The 20209-nt window shown below is 38.3% G+C and overlaps 1 protein-coding gene across 1 annotated transcript in view; it reads right to left on the bottom strand.

Moving 5' to 3' along the window:
- TRHDE (thyrotropin releasing hormone degrading enzyme) overlaps positions 1–20209 on the bottom strand; it is a 202624-nt gene that overhangs the window by 163137 nt on the left and 19278 nt on the right. The window contains exon 3 of the mRNA XM_054271588.1: positions 263–389. Coding sequence (XP_054127563.1) covers positions 263–389 — 127 coding nt within the window. The remainder of the gene's footprint in view (positions 1–262; positions 390–20209) is intronic.

The following is a 20209-nucleotide window of genomic DNA, read 5'->3' as shown; positions in this document are numbered from 1 at the left end:
CTGAGCCCACTTATCAGTGAAAGGTCTCAGGTTCTCTACCCATTGTCTAACAAATGTAAATACTGACTGCTTCCTGCTCCTTTCATTTCCAGGTTGGAGAAAGCATATTTTGGTTTCCCTTCCTCCGCAAGGAAAAATTTCTTACTTACTGATCCTCCTAAATTAACCCAAACATTTAACTTGAAATCCAATACATTACATTCCTTTAGCTGACTTAATCCCTCATTTCTGGGTTAACTTCACATTCTTTGGGAAATCTTACCCAATTTTGGCAGGGAATAGGGCACTTTAAAATAATCTTCATAAAACTCAATGAGTCTCCTTGTAATATTTAGAGCATAGTCCCCTGATCCTCTTCGGATTGCATCAGGCCTTGCATATAATCGTACCTGTTAAAAAACAAAGCAAAAGTCCAATTTCAGCATCTGCCTTTTACACCTATCCTACCAGAAGAGGTGAATTAATTACTCTATGGTTGCTATAAGGTGGCAGGATTATTCCCTTAAAGCCAAATATGATTGTCATACATTTGTCAAATCATATCATAGTTGAAAACCAGAACTACCACAATTAAAGTTACAAAGTTCAGAAGTCACAATCTCCTACTTATTTGTGTTGCCAAGTAAAAAACTTGCACTCCTTGTATCAAAATAAATATTCGAAGAAAATACATGTGTTTGTTAGAGATATGATGGAAGAGTGGATTAGTATAATGGTTCTCTGCCTACACTGAATGTAGGCAGGATGCAGTGACTCAGTAGGAGAGAAGTTCATGGTTTGTTAAAGGCACATTATATCAAGCCCTGGAAATATTAGTAGACTGTGAAGAAAAAAAATAATCGTTCTCTTTTCTCCTCTCCAGCAGTGACACTGTTACCCTCGATGAGCTATGGGAAGACTGCAAAAACGACCATTTCTAAGCTCATTCATGTACACAAACAATTAACATTCCTGAAACCTCCATGACTGCTTCAGGCTTCTGTTTCCAGAAAGCAGTAAATTAAAGCTGTTTGTATAAGCCACAGACTGCTCTGTTCAGTACAACACAGCTCACACATTTTAATACCTGGAGTGAACCAAGTGAACAGAACTCACCTTCATAATTCAGCATTCAAGTGTGACCCTGATTAGGGACATAGCAGAAATTACTGCCAGGTTATTACTTCTTCCTTGTCCTTACAGTCTGTAGCAATTCCTTCATGCAAAGATGACACAGAGCCTACAACTGCTAATCGAGATGGGGACAGAAAGGAGAACCACTTTTTCTTCTCTCTCCTCATACCCTGCCTGATGGAAGCAGCATGTCCTTTGTCTCTAGTGACTGTGACAGAAGGTCTCTCCCCGCAGCTCATAATGACCTGATGTAAATGAGACTGTCCCAAAGGTCAATCCTAATAATAATATCTGACTCGCCAGTACTTTCTGTGGTAGGATTAAATCCCAGCCAGGGCTCCCAAGGAAAGCAGTAGTGCAGAAATCAGAAAGTATCAATGCAAACATGAAGGAGAAATACCAGCTTTGGAATGTTTCTAAATGCTCTACTCTGGATTAAGAAAAGCCAATGGGATTTTTGGCTTCAGTGAAAGTATTACCAAGTATTGCTTTACTGCTCTTTTTCTGAAGCTATCCTGAACTAGCCTGGATAGCTAGTTCAGCTATCCAAGTGGAAACCAGATATCAAGCCTAAGTACAGTGTACCTGCAATTCTCTTTAAACCCACTGCCTCTTGAGTTTCAGTATGGAGACACATTATTTGCTTCATTACAATGTCCATCTTCATATTTAATCTTTGTGTTGTATTAGACTCAATGTACAATCAACCATATAGTTATCATTCATAACATAAAATAGGTAATGGTGTAACCTGATGAGATATGTAATAAAGCAGACTCCTTATAATCACTACCTGAAAGCACATAGATCATCATCTGCACTCCTCCAAATACTATTTTTATTTATTACTTCCTTTCAAAGTTAACAGTAACGTGTACATTGAAATGTTCCCTTATCTACTAAACTAAATACAGGTTTTAAAACAAAACACGTATTAACCACAGAGTTTATGGAAGGATGTTAAGAATCACAATTAGATTTGTGATGAACACTGTTTTGTATCATTAAACCTTTATACACAATTTTGCATAATTGCTTTACTGGCACAGTTGACTGTATCAGCAAATTAGGGAAAAGAAGAGTCAACCAAGTATGCAAAAAATCATTCAATTTGACAGTGGCCAAATCTGTCCATAATAAGAAAGAAGACAACAGAAGGGAAGAAAATAATAAGGAAACAGAAGAAAAATCAAGGTTCAACTTACTGCATTACAATGAATGTCTCCTGGCAAATATAGAAAAGGCATTTAATGGTGTCTGAGATGGAGCCAAGGTACAAAAGCTGCAATGCTGCAAACTCTCATTTGTCTCCTGCCTAATGCTGAATGTAGTTTTATTTTGCCCATAAAGTTTCGCTATGTGCCCCTCTGCCTGCCCAGAATAGCTCTGGACTGCCAGGCCTCCATGGCTCACACCAAGGTCACCTGTAAGCTGGAACACAGTTCAGAAACTACCCACACCTTTGTCCAGGTCTCTCAGGGGCTTTGAGGCAATAGATATTGTCAAAGCAGTCAACCATCTTCAAACACTGGGTCTTGCTTCTGCCTTTCACCCAGCAACCACCAAGCATGAAATGTATGGAGAACCTTGGACACACCACTACAGACCTACCCCGGCCTCAGAAATTCCCTCTTGGTCAGCAGAGGGCTACCACAGGGAACAGTCTGTGACACTCTGCCTACCTGGCACATTCTGGTCACATTAGGCGCCATCACAAAGTGAGGAGCTTGGTCCAGAATTCAGTCTAAAGGTTGGCACCTATAAGTTTGAAACTGAAGCCCCTAACTTTCACACACTGATGTTTCTTTAATGTGTTTGGGCTTATTTTGACCATATCTCACTTCCAAAGCCATCAAATAGGGACTATATTATTTCCTTAGTTAATAAGAAGATTTTGAGTCAAAAGTAATAAAGTTTTTTGTATTCTGCTCCAAAGAGGAACTTAAGTAAAACAGAATGACAATTAAGTAAAACAGAATGACAATTAAGACATGAGATTTGTTTACAATAATTTGTTTGCTTCCTACTTGCATTTCAAAAGACAAGTGGGTAGTGTTACTTTAAAACTGCATTGGACAGAACAACAATGCCGAATTTTTATTTATTTTCCCACAGGCTGTTTGGCCACTGTCCTAAGATCTTGATTTTACAGTAATTTACATAAGAGAAAAAACAAAGTTTTCCGCAGAGTCGGCCTAAATATATAACTACAAAAGGCAAACAGGTTTCCAGTATAAGTGCATCATTCATCACTCACCACAATGGCACCTACTGCCCTGCAAATATTATTAATGCTCTCTTCATAATCTTTGCAAGATTAGGTTAGACTATTATTTTCATGTGAGAAAGTGGAGACCAAAGAGAGACTAAGAGTAATTCTGGGTGCCTATCTTGACACCTCTCAATGTCAAGTCTATTTAACAGTTTTATTGCACTTAAAGCACTGTTCCCATTATATCTTACTGCAGTGGTGAACACTTTATCAAAGTTTTGGCCACAGGTGCTTTAGTTTGGGCATTCATGAAATCAGCAATACATGATTAATGACTAAATGAGACTCTGTCAGTTTATGTGATTTACTTGGCATCCCACAGCAACTCTGGTGGCAGAGGCAGGGAGGGAATTCAAAGCAGGCATTCATCCTTGTGACCACTTAACAACCTGCACCAAGTACCTTCCACATCTGGGAATTAATAAGGTAGGTTCTGTTTGGACAACAGGTATATGAACAGAACACTGCTGGTCTTCTGATGCAGTCATAAGCATCCATTGAAAAATATCAGAAAAATGTTATGAAGGATCATATTTGTAATGACACTGCAATAATACCTAAAAATATAACAAAGTTTACACAGTTAACTCAAATTCTGAGGGTTTTTCTTAGCTCTCTCACATCTATATTTGCAACCACTACCAATTTTTCAACAGGAGTTTTGACTACAAAGAAAAAAACCCCAGCCCTCTCATTTCTCCCTCAAATGGAACCAAACTGACTGTCTCCTTCCTATCACAAGTTTGAGCAACTAGGTTTGTGCCTGCAGCCCTGCAAACCAGATCTCCTCTTTATAAGATACTTGTAAATAACTGAAAGTTATTAGACATTCTAAATGAAATCTCGGCAACATAAATTTCCTCATTCTTTTCTAAAGTGGGCAAAAATGCGAGTTGTTTCCCCTTGTTTGCCTTCCAGAGGCCTGGAGTGGTTTCATAATAACTTTAAATAAACTCAATATCAGCCACACTCAGACAATATCTAAAAAAAAATTCATTGTGAAGTATTACTTTAAAAACATTAGTAACCTTACTCAGGTTCTTAGAATTATTTTGGCAGCATTAGCAGAAAAAGTACTAAAATATTCCTGAAACTTGTATGATAAATTCCTTGTATTTCTTATAAGTGATCAACAGCCTACTCCTCTATAGTTAGTCAAAATTATTTGCTATAAAACAGCATACTTTTACAAACAATTTGTAAATATTGCAACATTTTCTCTAGTCTGTCTCAGTATTTCAGCATCTGCTACATAAAATAAGTCGAAGAAATTTTAAAATATTGGTAATACCAGGTTGCCAGAACAGATAAATGTGGTTGTAAAATAAAAACTGTTTCCCACAGAGAGTCATGATATATGCTAAGAAATGTGCAACATACTTAAAACAAATCTCATCTAACTGAAGTCAGGTTATTACAGAGCATGAGAAAAATCTTCCTATCTACAACAGGTAAAAATTATCCATCAAAAAGAAAGCTAGCACTTGAAAAGAAAAGAGAGATTTTCTTGTCTTATTACCTCAGAGCACTTCCAAAAAATGTGAACTAGTAACTATCTACACTGGGTAAAATTCTGAGAAGTACAACTCTAGACAGCAACACACACCTTAATTTCTAGAGAATAGCAGGCTCACCAAAATTGTTTCTGGTGTACCAAAGACTAGTGATAATTTTACCATGTAAAAAAACAGAGGAACAGAATAAAAAGAAATAGAATTGTTCTATTTTGAAATTTTAAAATCACTACTTTTCTCTTGCTCTTTTTTTTTTTTTTTTGCATTAAAAGTTAAGTGAAAAGGAGCAGAGGATTAAACAGATGACAAATGGTAAGGAAAAACCTGCAGTAATTTTTTCACACTATGTGAAATACTTTGGATCAAACCAAAGGGTTTGTACAGTTCTGTAGGTAGAAAGAATATGGAATACGTTCAGCATTTTGATCACAGCAACAAAAAGGGAAAATCCATTATTTACATGTGTCTAATTGCAGAAAGACTGTGTTCCAACATTCTCCCATACATGAATTCACTGCAGATAAAGGAAGACCGGAGAGAACTGCACAATGTTCTTCCTCTGGCACTAGAGGATACCTTTGCCGCAAGCCTGCCAACCTGCTTTCCCAGGGAATTAAGGAAGTTGACAACCAGGCAGAAATCAGGATGTCACAGTAAGAAGTTTGCATGCCTGAAGCACACCATACACCCCACCCCTTACTGTAGAATTAAATATGCACATCTTTGAAACCTCTGTTTTTGCAATGGTGCTATGTTTTTAGGGGAGCATCACCTTGCTTCATATCAAGACATTTGTATTCTTTTATTTATTGTTATAGTAAAGTTTACTGATCACAATAATCCTCTATAATAGTCTGCATTCATTCTGCAAGGCATCTTTTCTTTAAATATTTAGCCATCTTTTCCATGTCTTATGACCACTCCAATTGCCATCACTGTCATCCCCTATGCCCTGGGGGGAATCACAGCTCACTGGATGAAAAATCCTGCTCCAAGGAAATAAAGTGGACCTCTATTTTAGCAAGGAAAGGCTTGTGAAAGCAGATGGCTCATTGGGCTCTGAAGAGCTAAAACAACATCTGCTGACTTCAACTGAATGACTCCTGTTAACTACAGGGGCTTTCAGACATTATGGAGACATGACTGGTCCAGCCTCTGGGCTAGGGACACTTCTACCAAGGCAAACTTCACCAACAGCATCTGCCATGTGTACATCCCTGTTTTTAGATCACCACTCAAGCAGTCCTTGTTAGTCAGTTGCACAGTAAGAAAAAAAAGGGAAAAAAAAAGTCTTTACATACAGGACTGTGCTTTGGCTGTGGCCACTGATAGTTCAGATCATGCAAAGCAGGACTGGATCTCACACTTCTATCTCATGCTATAAACAGCTCTCTGAGTCTTGAAAACAGCCTGATGCAGGATTTACACAGGGGTAACTACTGCTGTACCTCTGTCACAGAATCAGGTACAACAAGGTCAGTTTTGAGGCCGACATGGGGAGAAGAGGCATGTATAATCCTAACCCTTGGATGACACCATCAGAATTCACAGATATTGCCAACCATCTCACCACACAAAACCACTCGCAAAGGTACCCACATGGAGAGCCTTTTCCCATCCCTGAATGCTGTCACATCACATGAGCATGTGGAAGCAAAAGAGACTTGAGCCTTGCTCTCATTTAGCTTCCTGCTATTGAAGAGATACTGATCTCTCCAAGCAAACACAGCTAATGCTCCAAGGCTAGCACATCCCTGTTTTGCTAATGTCTAGGTGTCCTCTTCTCCCTTCTCCTGTCTTTGATCCATTTTGCTACATGTACTTAAGTCTGAACAGACAGAGCAAATGCGAGTATGGAAACTGAGCCTAAGTCTGGTAACAACCATAAATCTTGTTTTCTCAGGCAAGCACAGATTAGGTAACCTTGTATCACCATAGGAATCCACTTCACAATTAAGGATAGTTATCCCTCCCACCTACTTCCCACAGAATTAAAAGTAACTTTGTCAGGTGTTTTAAAGGAGCTTGGAGTGCTTTCCCATTATGAAACATGTTTCTGCTCATCAACTGGTGTCGGCAAAGCCATCCTGGGAATAATGTCTCTTCTTTAATCCCTTCCTCAAAGCCAGGAGGCTCCACACAAAGCACTGCTCTTGGGAGGCCCCTCCAGATAAACTCCAATTCTCTGTGTGACTACACCCTCAGGCTTAGTCCAGAGCTGGTACATTTGGGATATTAAAATGATTTTAAAATCTCAGTTCAGAAAGGGCTTATGTGTTAGTTTAATTTCAAATAGGTGTTTAACCTCAGACATACCTTTACGTGTTATAGATACAGAAGGCCCTAATATTACAACAGAGCAGCACTTTCAAATGTTATAAAGGCAGATTAATAGTGTGTTGCTCTTTATTTCATCTTCAGCATCTTCAGCAGTGACACTCTCAGCTAAAAAACACATGCATTGCCTCTGTACTTAAGTGCTTCAATTTACTTGATAATCTGAAATCTTTTATAGTTATTTTGCTCACTGACTATTTTAGGCACAGGTATTGTTTTTACCACTGTTACAGAGATAAAGATAGGGTCACATCACACATTCAATACAGCAGACATACGTCTGGATCCAACAGCCATGGCTGTGAACTCCCTGGATCACTTCTGCAACCAAGGCATTGCATCTCAAATGGGCTTTTAAATGTGATAAATTCAAAATAAATAACAGTTCACTACACACACAAATAAGCTACAGGCCAGGTTCCACAAAGAATGTGTATGAATTGTTTCACATGTGCATGCACATACCTCCACAAGTTTTGTGCAGTGCAAATACAATAAATTTTATAACACTGATAAGTAATGGGGAGAGAGAGAGAGGTAGCTGTATTGAAATATCAATTCTGCAGTAGTGAACATAGTTAGATGTGATAATGGGAAGAAATTACAGAAGAATGCCTTTTTTCAATCTCCTATTCATTATTCATCATGGGCAATACTGAAAAAAGACTGCACGATAATGAAAAGTGCTTACTGAATACCGAAGGAACAGCTCACCTTTAAAAGATGATTTTACTCCAAATGAGCAGTCACTCACAGCACTGCATTGAGCCTTTTTTGAATATAAATAAAACAAAACATGTTTAAGAATTTGAAGAATTGTCTTAGAGTTAGCTGAAATCAATGAGCATTTGATGACCTGATACTTAGGAAACACCTCTGCAAGAGACTGGATGGAACTCTTTTTTTATAGTAAGCAAATATCGTCTTGGAATCCTCATTCCAGATTCAGTTAACAGACCAGTTAAAATAAGAGAAGCCATTACTAAAGATAAAGTGTAAATGAAAGAAATGGTCACTGAGGGAATTACAGTGGTGGAGAGATGTCTCAGGGAACTATATGCAAGCATTAGGGGGGCCAGAACATTGTTGCAGGGCAAGGGAAAGAGGCTTTGAACAGAAATAATTGATATTCCTGGACAAAAACTTGTAGTATGACCCTGAAGGAGAAAGAAGTGAGACAAACTTCAGGAGTTCCAGGTGACGGTGAGCAAATGAGGAATATTAAGCAAAAAGACTGCCAGGTATTTTCAGAGTTGTGAAAGAGGGAGAATAGTTTTGTGCAGTCCCTTTCTAAGTAAACATGACCACATGGGACAAGCATCTAGTTGCCTCATCAATTCCTCATCTGAACCACAACAAATGCAACTGCTTCAGCCAAAGGTGCAACAGTGTATTCTACCAGGAGGCAAAACTGTCATGCAGACATGCAGCAATTTCTAACTTGAGATCATAAAACACTTTGGAAAGTTAATGAGCTGCACTCACATATAAATCCAACCAGTGCTCAGCTGGCATACAATAAAATACTGGCTATGTCACTGACCACAGTGCCATTAAGATTAATTTAGAGCACTTAGAATCTCTATCATCTTGTTGAAATGGCTCAGGGACAGAAAGTGAACATGTTAACAACTAATGTAGAACAAATGTAATTACAGACACAAATTCATAGCCATTTCAGCCAACTAAGACTGCCACAATCTCACCACCACATACTCAGTCATTTGGGCTCAACTCTTCCATCAGCACTGGACTATATCTCCTCTCACATGAGGAGATCTCTCATCTCTCAGATGAGTCAGCTAACTATGCCAGGTAGGTAGTGTCCACGTAGCTCAGCTTACTCACCTGGTCACCACAAGTTCAGTGCTAGAAAAAGCATGAGAAAGCATTTGTGGAGAGAAGAGAGGACCATGACAGACTGCTTACAGATTAATTCAAATTATTACAGAACTTCAACCTACAAACAAGGTTCAAGTTCTTCCAAAGTGCTACTGTAGGGAATTCAGTGTCTAAACTGTTGAGATTCACTGTGGTGAATCAGTGATTCACAGTGGTTAAAGCTCCTTCCAGTCCTTTGTAGTTGGTGAAAAATCAGCATAGATTCAGTTAACAAAGCACAAAGATTTACATTTTTTACATATTACACAAAGTTCCATATCACAAACCCAGTAGTAAGATGATGTGAGAATGGCTTTTTCTTCCAGAAAAACATATTTGCAGTAGACGTATCCAAAAAGTTAACACCTATTTTGATTTCCATTTGTTGGCCAGGCACTGACTGAATTGTCTTATTTCAAGTACTATTTATTCCCTCTTTTATAGTCAAAGCATTAGTATCACACATCATTCACAGATACTATTTCACCTACTCTTGGTTAAAAAAAGAAGAGCTTAAGAAGAATACAAGTTTAAAGAAAATGCTAACAGGTGGCCTACAATGTTCAGCAGCCCTATAGCCCAATTTCACCTGGCTAGAGACTGCTTTGTCACAAGCACACATATGTTACCTTAGAGTAATTCCATTTGAAATGATAATATGAAAACCGTAAGTGCTTATTTATATTTTGGCATTGCCTAGAGACTGTCAATATGACAGCACAATCCTTTAGTCAACTCAGTGCTTAGTCAACTACATAAATAGAAGAGATGTTTGTTATTGTCAGTCTCTCTGCCTAAAGAGTAACAAGCAAAACATGGGGAAAATGAACTGTTATCATCTTCATTTTATAAATGAAAGTTACAGAAAGATGAGCTTAATATCAGGAAGAAAGTCTAAAAAAGAGACAGAAATAGAACTTGAATATCACTTCCCTAAACTGATGAAACATCTTTTCATCATAAATCAACAACTTACTATTCCCAAAACACATTTTCTGAAAAATACTGCCTTTTCCACCACAAATTTAAAAAAAAAAATTAAATTCTATTTTTAGATTCCTTGGTCACAACATTTGTTTTTCAAAAACCAAACCTAAACTTCATTCCAAACTGCAGACCTGTATCCCTGAAATTGCTTAACTTAGAAGCATTCTGAACACTGGTTTCTCACACTAACTCATGTCTAAAAGTAACCATCCCACTCCCATAACACCTTTTGTCAAGTGGCTACTATGCTGAGACTTATTTAGGTTTGTTTAAAGGCAAAGGTTATTTTATTATTCACTTAAAAGTAATTACTTCAAAAGATGTCAATATAGTGGTCCCCTACAAAACGGCTACTGAGTAAAGTGATGTACCTGTCCAGAGCATAACAAAAAAAGACAGGACGAGACAGAGAGAGATTGCTCATGACAAACCAAAGATGAATGCAAGGACATGTCAATACTCTCCTGCTCCACATAAATTCTGCACAACCATAGTGGAAACCCAGGTCTGGTATATATCTACTTCACCCTACTCATCGTATGTTTGCAGTAATCCTGACCAGTATTAGGAAAAAAAATAAATAAATAAGGTGTGGTAAATAAAGAGAAACACTGACAAAATGCAACCACAAGAAAAGCAAAGGAGAAGGACAGCTCACCTGTGACCTCAAGAGCATTTACTGAATGCATCGCTTTGTAACAGCGGCAATAAGCAAGAGGAACACAGCAAAGTATCTTGTGAGCTACATGTAGACTTAATAGAAAAACTGCTTGCAAGGTAAACAGATCAAAGCTATAAGGTGCTAAATTTTAAAGTATCCTTTAGAGTTTGTTGGCATTGAGGAAACACAGTACTTTGTAGACAAGTCTGTACTGTGCGGGATTGAGCTGGAGATTTTGTGAAAAATTGCATGTAGCTCTTAGAAGGGAGAAAAATATGCACATGGGAAATTTTGTGCTCTGGCTGGTACAAAAGCCGTAACACAACCAAAAACAGGTTACACCAATAAGAGCAACAACCATATTAACAGTGAGAGCTCCTTCAGGCTAAAAGTAGCAAAGAGACAAGCAATTAGGCCAGTGAAAACAAAAGCCATAAACCATGAAATAGGGAATCAAGAAATCAAACTTTTTGTATAAAGGCACACTAAAATCCACTAAAAAGCTTCATTAGGAGCTCTGGTTCTCACTCTCAATTAATGTTTCAAATCTTTTTTTTAATCTACAAATTGACAGAACAATATAAAAATAAAATTCAAGCTAAATGCACTAATAATATTCAAACACTTTTGCTCAACTAGCCTCTGACAAAACCATGGGCAAATTAGGAGAGAGGTAGTTATCTGTCATTAACATCTCCAACTGGAAGTATTTCAGCCCCCTTCTGAGAACACCAATCTCAGTGTAAAACATGAAAACCAACAGAGGAAAAAAAATTCAAAGGCAAATTACAATTGTAAATAGAGAAAACAAAATAGAGGAGTGAATCAATTAGAACATTATTCCTGTGTCAGGACTCCCATCTGAGAAAGATGAAAGCCACAACCAGGAAAGAAAGTGCCTCACCACCTAACCACTAGCCAGGACACACAGATAAGTACCAAACTGAAGATTGGCACCTTAAGACAGAAGAAGCTGAAAAATTTAAGTACTCTGACACATACAAACTTAAGCAAGTAAAGATGACTCTGAAGTATGCTGGTTTTAGTCTACAACATACACATTAATGTAACATGAATTGTTTAAATTAAAGTAGTATAAAATGTTTTACCACAGGGTTATTAATCAAATCCCTTTGATTAAATAAATTTCATATATTTCCAATATATGAAATACTCAGATGATTACGAAAAATATTTTTGTACACTTACACTTTATCATTCAAATTACTTTCCTCACCTTAAAAATTGCACTACTCAGGACATATGTCCTGTCAGGAAGACATGAGTTAATCAACAATGTCCTCTGCATGCCTATGAAAAAGGTCAATTTGCTAATGCTTGCTCATCAGTCACAGCTCAAACACCACATCTGGTTTACATCCAAACAGCCAGCCAGTCAGCTAAGCAGCTGAGGTTAAACTAGGTCTGGGTGACTACCATAGAAGTTTCCTAAAACAAAACAATTTGCTGAGAGCTGACCTCTTCATTCATATAAATGTGCTGGCTGCCATTAGATTAAAATGAAGTGTTTAAGACAGGATCAATTATAAGAAGAAACCCTTCCTTACAAAAAAGTCAAGGCCACTCCTTTCCCAGGAAGGTAACTAGCACAAAGCAACAATATGGTTCAATGGATTATGGGAAGATGGAAAGAAGAGAAAATTTTCTGACACCTGGTATCAAGCACAGTGACATCTCAGGCAAAACTGAACTTGCACTAAAGGTTTAAGTCTTAAACAGCATGTCAATTAGGGAAATAGGAATACAAAAACATTTTTACCACCATCATTACTTCAGTTCCTAGCATAAAAAATAGACTGCACAAATATGTTTCTTTGCTGACAGTGGAGCAGATCACTGTTACTTGAACAGTCCTTCCTTCTCTTTTTTCTAGCTGATGAAGAATGCTATTCCCTTGCTTAGCTTCCAGCTGACATTCACATCAATAGAACAGCTTCATTAGTCTCTCTAACACTTTCTTATAGCCTAAGATAGCATCTCCTCTCATGAGATACCCTGACTGCACAGTGCAAGGTAAACCTTTAAAATGGCAGCCTTTATTTGCTCCTCTCGTATCTCTACCCATAGCATAAACTGTGTCTACAACTAGAGGATCTGCAGATTACAACAATTACTGCAGCAATATCAACAATGTATCATTACAAACAATTACTGCAGCAATATCAACAGTGCATGGGCAAAATCAGCATTAGTGCACTTAAGCAAGTAGACGCCAAAAAATACAAAATTTTTTGGAAGCTTCCATAGGATAAAAGCACTAGAAAGGATAAAACGGGGCCTTGCAAGGAAGGTTCCTCTTAGGTTTAACATATCAGAACAGCACATCAAATAGCCCTTTTCCCCAAAGTTTCTGGTGTTCGGGTGTTATTGGCAGGATAATGAAAGACAAGACCCGTCCCACAGTTCATGTACTCTTAACATGTGCAACAAAGTATCAGTGAGGACTGGAATCCCTGAGCTCGAAAATTTGATTTCCATAAGAAACAAACTGTCACTAACACCACACGTAAAAGACTATTAGGAACAAAAGCAGACCAAAGGAGCTAGGCTGAGAAAATTAAACTAATAAAAATTTGAGAGTCTTCAGATCAGTCTACAAAGTGAAGGAAACTGCTACCAGAAGCTGCTATGAAAAACATTAGTATAAATATCATTGACTAATATTCAGCTGCCAGTTTTGCCTAAAGCCCTCAACCAGAGGCTACTGCCTCTAAAGTATCTACTATACTTTTCCCATGAGAGTGTTTAAAGCTGCCATTTTCTATTAGGCAGAGCAAGGAGGGAGGAAAAAAAAGATGGGAAATAAGAAAGAAATCCCAGGGAGAAGTATTGCTGCTGGATTGCCTGCTCACAGTGCTGACTGACTCATTCTTAAATGGAAGGCCAAAGCTTAAAATGTTCCCTGGTTCAAAGACCAGTCAATCTCATTAACCCAACCCAAGGGATTAAGGCTATGAGACAGCCAACTTTAGCTGCTGTACTTCAGGGCCTCCCAAATGCTACCCAGCCCATGCACCTCCATGCATTACAGCTACAAATCCATACAGGTCTCCTGACTTTTACTGTATTTTACCATTGCCCAGCTTGTTCATGAAAAAAATAAAAAAGGTCAGTAGTCACAGATTATGTTAAACAGTTCTTAGAAAACTTTACCTCTGTTTTTTCCGTAATAAAATGAAAGGGTCTGATTCACTCACAAAAAAAGAGAAAGCTAAACTAACCACAAGATCACTGCAGGCCTCTAGGTGGTGAGCTCATAAAATGGTACGCTTTTGAAAGAGAAGATACACAGAGATGAGAGCAACTTCAGCAACTTCAACTGACCTTATCAGTGAGGAGAGCTCCTCTAAAGAGCAGAGCATGGCACAAAGAGCTGGCAGGCACACCAGCATCACCGGGCATGACAATCCAGCACCACTCAAAGACACGGGCATGGCAGAGGCAGAGCCGTGCCTGAGCTAATAAATCCTGACTTGCAACACAGCAAATGACCTGGGACACGATGCTCTGCTGACAACGCTATCCCACTTTCTATTCTAGATCCCATTAAGGGATCCTCATGCTTGTACTTGCACTGTACTCCACTGAGAATTACTCATCTCTCCCTAAAAAGAGCACATGAGCTTCATTCATTTTATGCCAACACAGGAATGGGGTCAAGTATGGGCCGTGAAATAGCTGTAAGTCAACTGAACAGCCATCATTCTCCACACTCTTCTCCATTGTTTTCTGTATCTGGACACTGTAACACAGCAGCCAAGGCCACTCCAATGATCTTCTCTGAACCAAGTTTCACTGATGCACATTCTGCAAAGCACACTCAAGACTGAGAAATGAGTCTTGTTCAAATGTTGATTTTCACTGCCATTTGTGCTGAAATGGCTAAAGGCCTTTCAGACTCTTGAGCAATAGGCATCCTGAAAGCTCTAGAATGTTAAAAAAAGAACAGTCTAATAGGTGGTGGCCTCTGAGTTCATAAAAATGAAAGCATCTTCATCATACTCACAGAAGTGCAGATATTTTGGAACAAACTCCAACTCCTAGGTCACTGAAGGCTTGGGAATTATGGAAACAGATCAATTTACAAGGTTGCTCGCATAAGAAAGCCAGCAAGCACAGTAAGCAAAAAATGTGGTAGCATTTCCTGCCATTTTGGTCCTGTAGCTTCAGAAGAAAACTGAGATAAGAGAGCAAATACAAATTTAAGAGTTTGTCTACATTGAACACTACAGTGTTTTAGGAGCTGATCTGCAGTGCATTCAGTCCCACATTACACAGCATCGTCACAATTATACAGTCTCTCCAATTAAATTAGTGGTATTTCTAGACCTGACCTTAGTGGGTATGTTACCCAGCCCTGCTAGTTTATATAACAGCAGCTTTCCTAGCAGTACATTGCCCTGCATTCATATGAACATATTCAGGATTTAAAACTTACAACAATCAATATCAACACAAAGATTTAGAAAGTTAAGGAATGGATGAAACAACAACACCCTGTGAACATTTCTGACTCATTTAACTCCTGTGATAAGAAAAAAATTAAATCATTCTGTGGACACAAAACTAGAGTTCTGAATAGGTTTGTATATTGTAATCTAATCTGAAAAGAAAGAGAACTCTGGTTAAAAAGTTTCCTGTACACTTGTGGATTCCAAGATTCATTTATTGAAATGAAGAAGCTGGAAAAGAACAACCTAGAAAACAAATGTATTTTCAGCTGTACAAGGTGTTTAGAGGGCATTTGCAGTAATTTTGAGTCATCATAAACAGCCAATAGCACATTATACTACTATGAAATGCTACCCAGAATGTTGAATTTTAACTGGGAGGAAAGAGATTTCATTGTTGCTATTATTATGATTATTATATTACTATACTGCAAATAGGTACTGTGGAGACACAGCATCCATGATTACAGAGCCTGTGATTCCACAGTCAGCTGTGGAATTCAAGAAGAAAATTCTAGCTTGCAAACAGTTTGCAGATGTTCAAGACTTCATTAAAAATACATTGTCAGACCCAATTGGGAACAAAATGCAAGTTTGCAGAAGTCTTTCAGAGTTGTTGCGGATTCCTTTCTGTGTTTTGATTCCAGTGTAGGCATATTCCCAAATGAATTCTGTTTCCATTGTGACTTTACCACAAACAGTACTGCACTGTGCTAATGTATAATAACTTGAAACATTTTATTTGGAAATAAAACATAAAATGCACTTTCATTATTTCTTTTGACAAAATGAAACGGTAAGTTAGCAAAAATTAATTATTTTACTACTACTACAACTACATTCAATTCCAATGTAACTTGGTCATGTAGATATCACCACTACAGCCTATAACCCTAAGTGGTAGCTCTGCTTTCACAACCCAGAGGTTCAGCTGCCTGCCCACTCAGGTCCATTTCTGGTATTGCCTAGCTCTATAACTACTGAAAAAGAGTTAAAGGAAGTCTGGAAGGAGATAAGAGTTACAGACTGTTGTCAGTACAGAAAGTTACAGACTTTAAGATTATTGAGACACCATCATTAGGTCAAGGATTCAAGAAGGAAGTACCAACACAAAGGTATAAAATCATAGAGCATGGTTAGCTGGTCCCATTGGGAATCATCAGCTCCAGTCATCACCATCGACAGTGTTGACAGAGCGAGTGGAAGACGGCAGCTCAGCAACACCGATTCTATAGAAAGGAGCCACACTGGACAATCCTGTCCAGCCAGTGCCTGCCAGGCCAGCATGGATTGTGAGCAGTGGGGAGCACAGTAAAACAGAACCTAGCAGCTCATTAACTCCTAGATATCTTGTGTATGCATTATCAAACAAATAATTCCTTTACACTTTTAAGATGAATGTATCCTATGTACAGAATCCTTTTATACCCTGCCAAAACAACGTAACAGTGGTTGAAACAGGCTTTGCCAGTAATGGAATTTTGTTGTTGCCAAGGTAAAGCCTAACTAAAAAAAACTAAAGAGGCTCTAAACATGTAAGTCATACTCATTCTTAGGATTTTACAGAATCAGGGCATCTATTTCCCCTGCAATCAACTAATAATGAAGTAATTTTTCTTTATATCAATACAAGAATAAAATACAAAAGGCATGTACTTTAAAACATGGTCTGGGGTTAGCCATACCAAGCAATTGTGCGTTGCCAGGCACTGATTTGATTTTCATTATACTGCACTGACGGCAAAGTCATTTATCTTTTCTGCTCCCAGTCTCCTTTTATCTTTTCCGTATGCTTCTGTACTTTTCCTCTATCCTGCAGGGTTGCTGAATGCTGATGAGCAGAAAATGGTACAAAGCCACAGACAGCCTCTTTCAGATTAAAAGTTCAGGTATGGAAGGTCCAACTTTTTCCATTTTGGGGTTTCCAAAGAAGCTGTATATTTGGCATTGTCAGATTTATAAAGATCAATTAAATACTTCACTGGCAGTCATTCTCTAGAACAGACAGACTTTCAAACAATGAATGATGTTTCACTCATAGTTCTAGTATCTTTGCCATTAAAAACAGAAATTGTACTCTTGTCACTGTAGCCTTGGATATTTAAACAAATAATGAAACAAATGAAAATTAAGAAAAAAAAAAAGAAAACAAAAGCAGTTTTCCACATACCAGAACGATGATTTTTTAACTTTTTTTTTCCATTCAACTTGTTATATTCTTAGATTACTAGCATTCCATAAAAGTCAGGAAATATGGCAATATAAAGAAAAGTATCTTCCTAGCCTTATGGTACTTATCCTTTACGTGTTAGGATCTCACCAGCGATGTGCATACAACTGACAACTGTCAACTCACCAGCTGAACTTGTCATTATTGGTTTGTTAGTACCGAATCAGGACTGCTGTAATCCTGTTTCTCACCAAAACAAAACCTAAGTGTATAATGTCATGAGAGACAATACATCCCTCTTGAAATAAGGTGGAATGAAAATTTGTTCAAACAGAATTACAGTCAGAACTCGATAGCTGATGCTTGACAAAGCAGACACTTCAGTTGCATTTCAGATCCCAAAGGTCTCTATGCTGTTCATGTCTGTACACAAGATGGTATCTGTACCTCTACTGTCAGGCAGTGGCAGTCTGTTCAACTGAGTTAATAGCACCTAAAGGAGGATTCAGAATACTCCTGAACAGATACACAGGCTAAAATGCACTCAGAAGAGTTGAAGATGTTGGTCAATCTCAGCACAATTTTCACTGCTAATGTTATCAGACTTCTCACATAGCAGTGACCCGAAGCATAACTACCCATGACTTCTAACAACCATCACCTTTATATTCTCTATTCACCTGATTAGGCATATATATATTATCACACTATCTGCACCTTTTTCAGCAAGACATTTTAGTCACCTTCCATACAAGTTCCCTGCCACAAAGGAGAACACGCAACTGCCATTTTCTTGTCAGTCATGAACTCTTCTGAGTGCCATGAACCCTGCCACAGCAGCAGAGATAAGCAATAAGGAATGTGTCCAGAACTGATGTGGACAAATAGAAGAAAAGCGTTCAGTCTATACAGAATTATTCAGACAGTCATATATACAAAATGCTGCAGGTGAATCTCATGGCAGCAAGTGGCTGGTTGGTAAAACAGTGGAAGAAATTTAACATCAGTAAGTGCAAAGAAATGTAAACAGAAAAACATAACCCTGACTATGCATACACATTAGCAGTCTACATTAGCTATAGCTCAGGGAAGAATTCTTGGGAATCTCTGTGGCCAGCTCTCTGAAAACATCAGCTCAGTGCTCAACAGATATTCAACAGACAAACACAAAGTTACAATTGATTAAGGAAAGGAAAAAAACCCAAAAAATTATTATGCCACAGAACAAACAAAAGCATATCAACTTTGAGCATTGTAAGCAGTTGCGACACCACCCCTCTCTCTTGTTCATTGTTTCAAACAGACACTATAGAACTTAAAATGCACAGAGAAAGGTGAAAAGAATAGAAAGAGACGGGAAGTGAATTCCGTGCAAAGAGAGATTAAGTAATTTTGAGTTCTGAAAAAGAACAGCTAAACTATCTATACACTCAGGACTGGTACATAGCAAATGGAAAACAATCAGTCTCTGATCATCTCAGAAAAAAGAGAGAGACGACAATGAAAATGTGGAATAAATGCATTTAAGTAAATGAGACGTAAGTAAAATAAGATCTTGTTGCCACCAATTGTCAGAGTGTGAAGTTCAACAGCTTCCAATCCAGATAATGCACATTCACAGAGAGCAAGTCCTTTGGCCAGCGCCCATGTACAACTCCAGGACAGGGTCACTGACAAACTAGAGTTTAGAGTAATACTCCACTGACTGTCTTCTCTAAACTGGTCTCCATATAGGGCAGAGGAAAATATTTTCCTCTGTATCGGCTTTTACATTCGTTGTGTTGTGTTTTTTAATAAATACTGGGGAAAAAAATATTGTGTAAATTACTACGACTCAAAGACCAGCTCTGGCTGTGGGTCCTTTAAACAGACCTCTTCCTTGGATAACAGGACTTTCTCCTTCAATATTATGACCAACACAGCTAGATTCCAGAAAATAAATGATAACGGGTTCTTAATAATCAGGAAGGTGAGGTACAGATAAAGGAACAGTAACATCTCACTCTTCTGAATGAGCTTGCTTGTAATGCCAAACACTGGCATTAACTTCTCCACCTGGGCAACAGCTTGGTTGTCATTGATTGTCATCCCTCATGGTTAGAGGGATGCTTCACGAAATTAGAGAGTTATGATTAGTCATATTTCTCAATGACACCTCCACGAGTCATCAAGAGTGGCAAAGTATCTTCATAGAGTTTTATATTGTTCTTTCTCCACATTTATGACAGCATATCACTAAAAAGGACAGTTGTGCACTTCCTTCTCCTCCCAAATTAGATCCACAGACAATCCACATGTTGGATGAGATGGTTCAGTCAAAAGGGGTCATTAAATTTTTTTTTAGTTTCTCATTAGACAATTTCAGGCTCACTGTCCAACCACAGATCACTAGATTTGACAGAAATTATACAGCAAAGTGTGCAGGCAAAGGACAGGAAGGAACAACACAAGTCTGTTCAGTAGTAACTTTCAGTTATGCTGCTTCACTCACAATGGTGAAATGCAATCCATGGTGTTGGAGTCCTGGATGCTGAGAATTTGAGACTTACTGTGCTGACAGACTCTGACTCCCAGGAGGGCACTGCATTTGACCTCCCCAAGCGTGGAGAAGGCTTCCAAAATTGACTGATAGCACTGGGACTACGGGTAGTTTGATTAGAAGTGTGTAATATCACAGGGTGGAAAACTTAGAGTTTAAGGTTTGAGAATATAGTAATATTTATAGAGCAAGATGGATGTTTTAGGCTGGAGGCTGGTCCTTCTTTACCTTCTTCTTCCTTCTTCATGGGTTTGGGTGGTATT

Source organism: Melozone crissalis, unplaced genomic scaffold (assembly GCF_028551555.1).
Source record: "Melozone crissalis strain CALT ecotype California unplaced genomic scaffold, PUWL_Pcris_2 ptg000004l_1, whole genome shotgun sequence".
NCBI classification, from domain to species: domain Eukaryota; kingdom Metazoa; phylum Chordata; class Aves; order Passeriformes; family Passerellidae; genus Melozone; species Melozone crissalis.
This window is presented reverse-complemented; position numbering and strand designations above follow the sequence as displayed.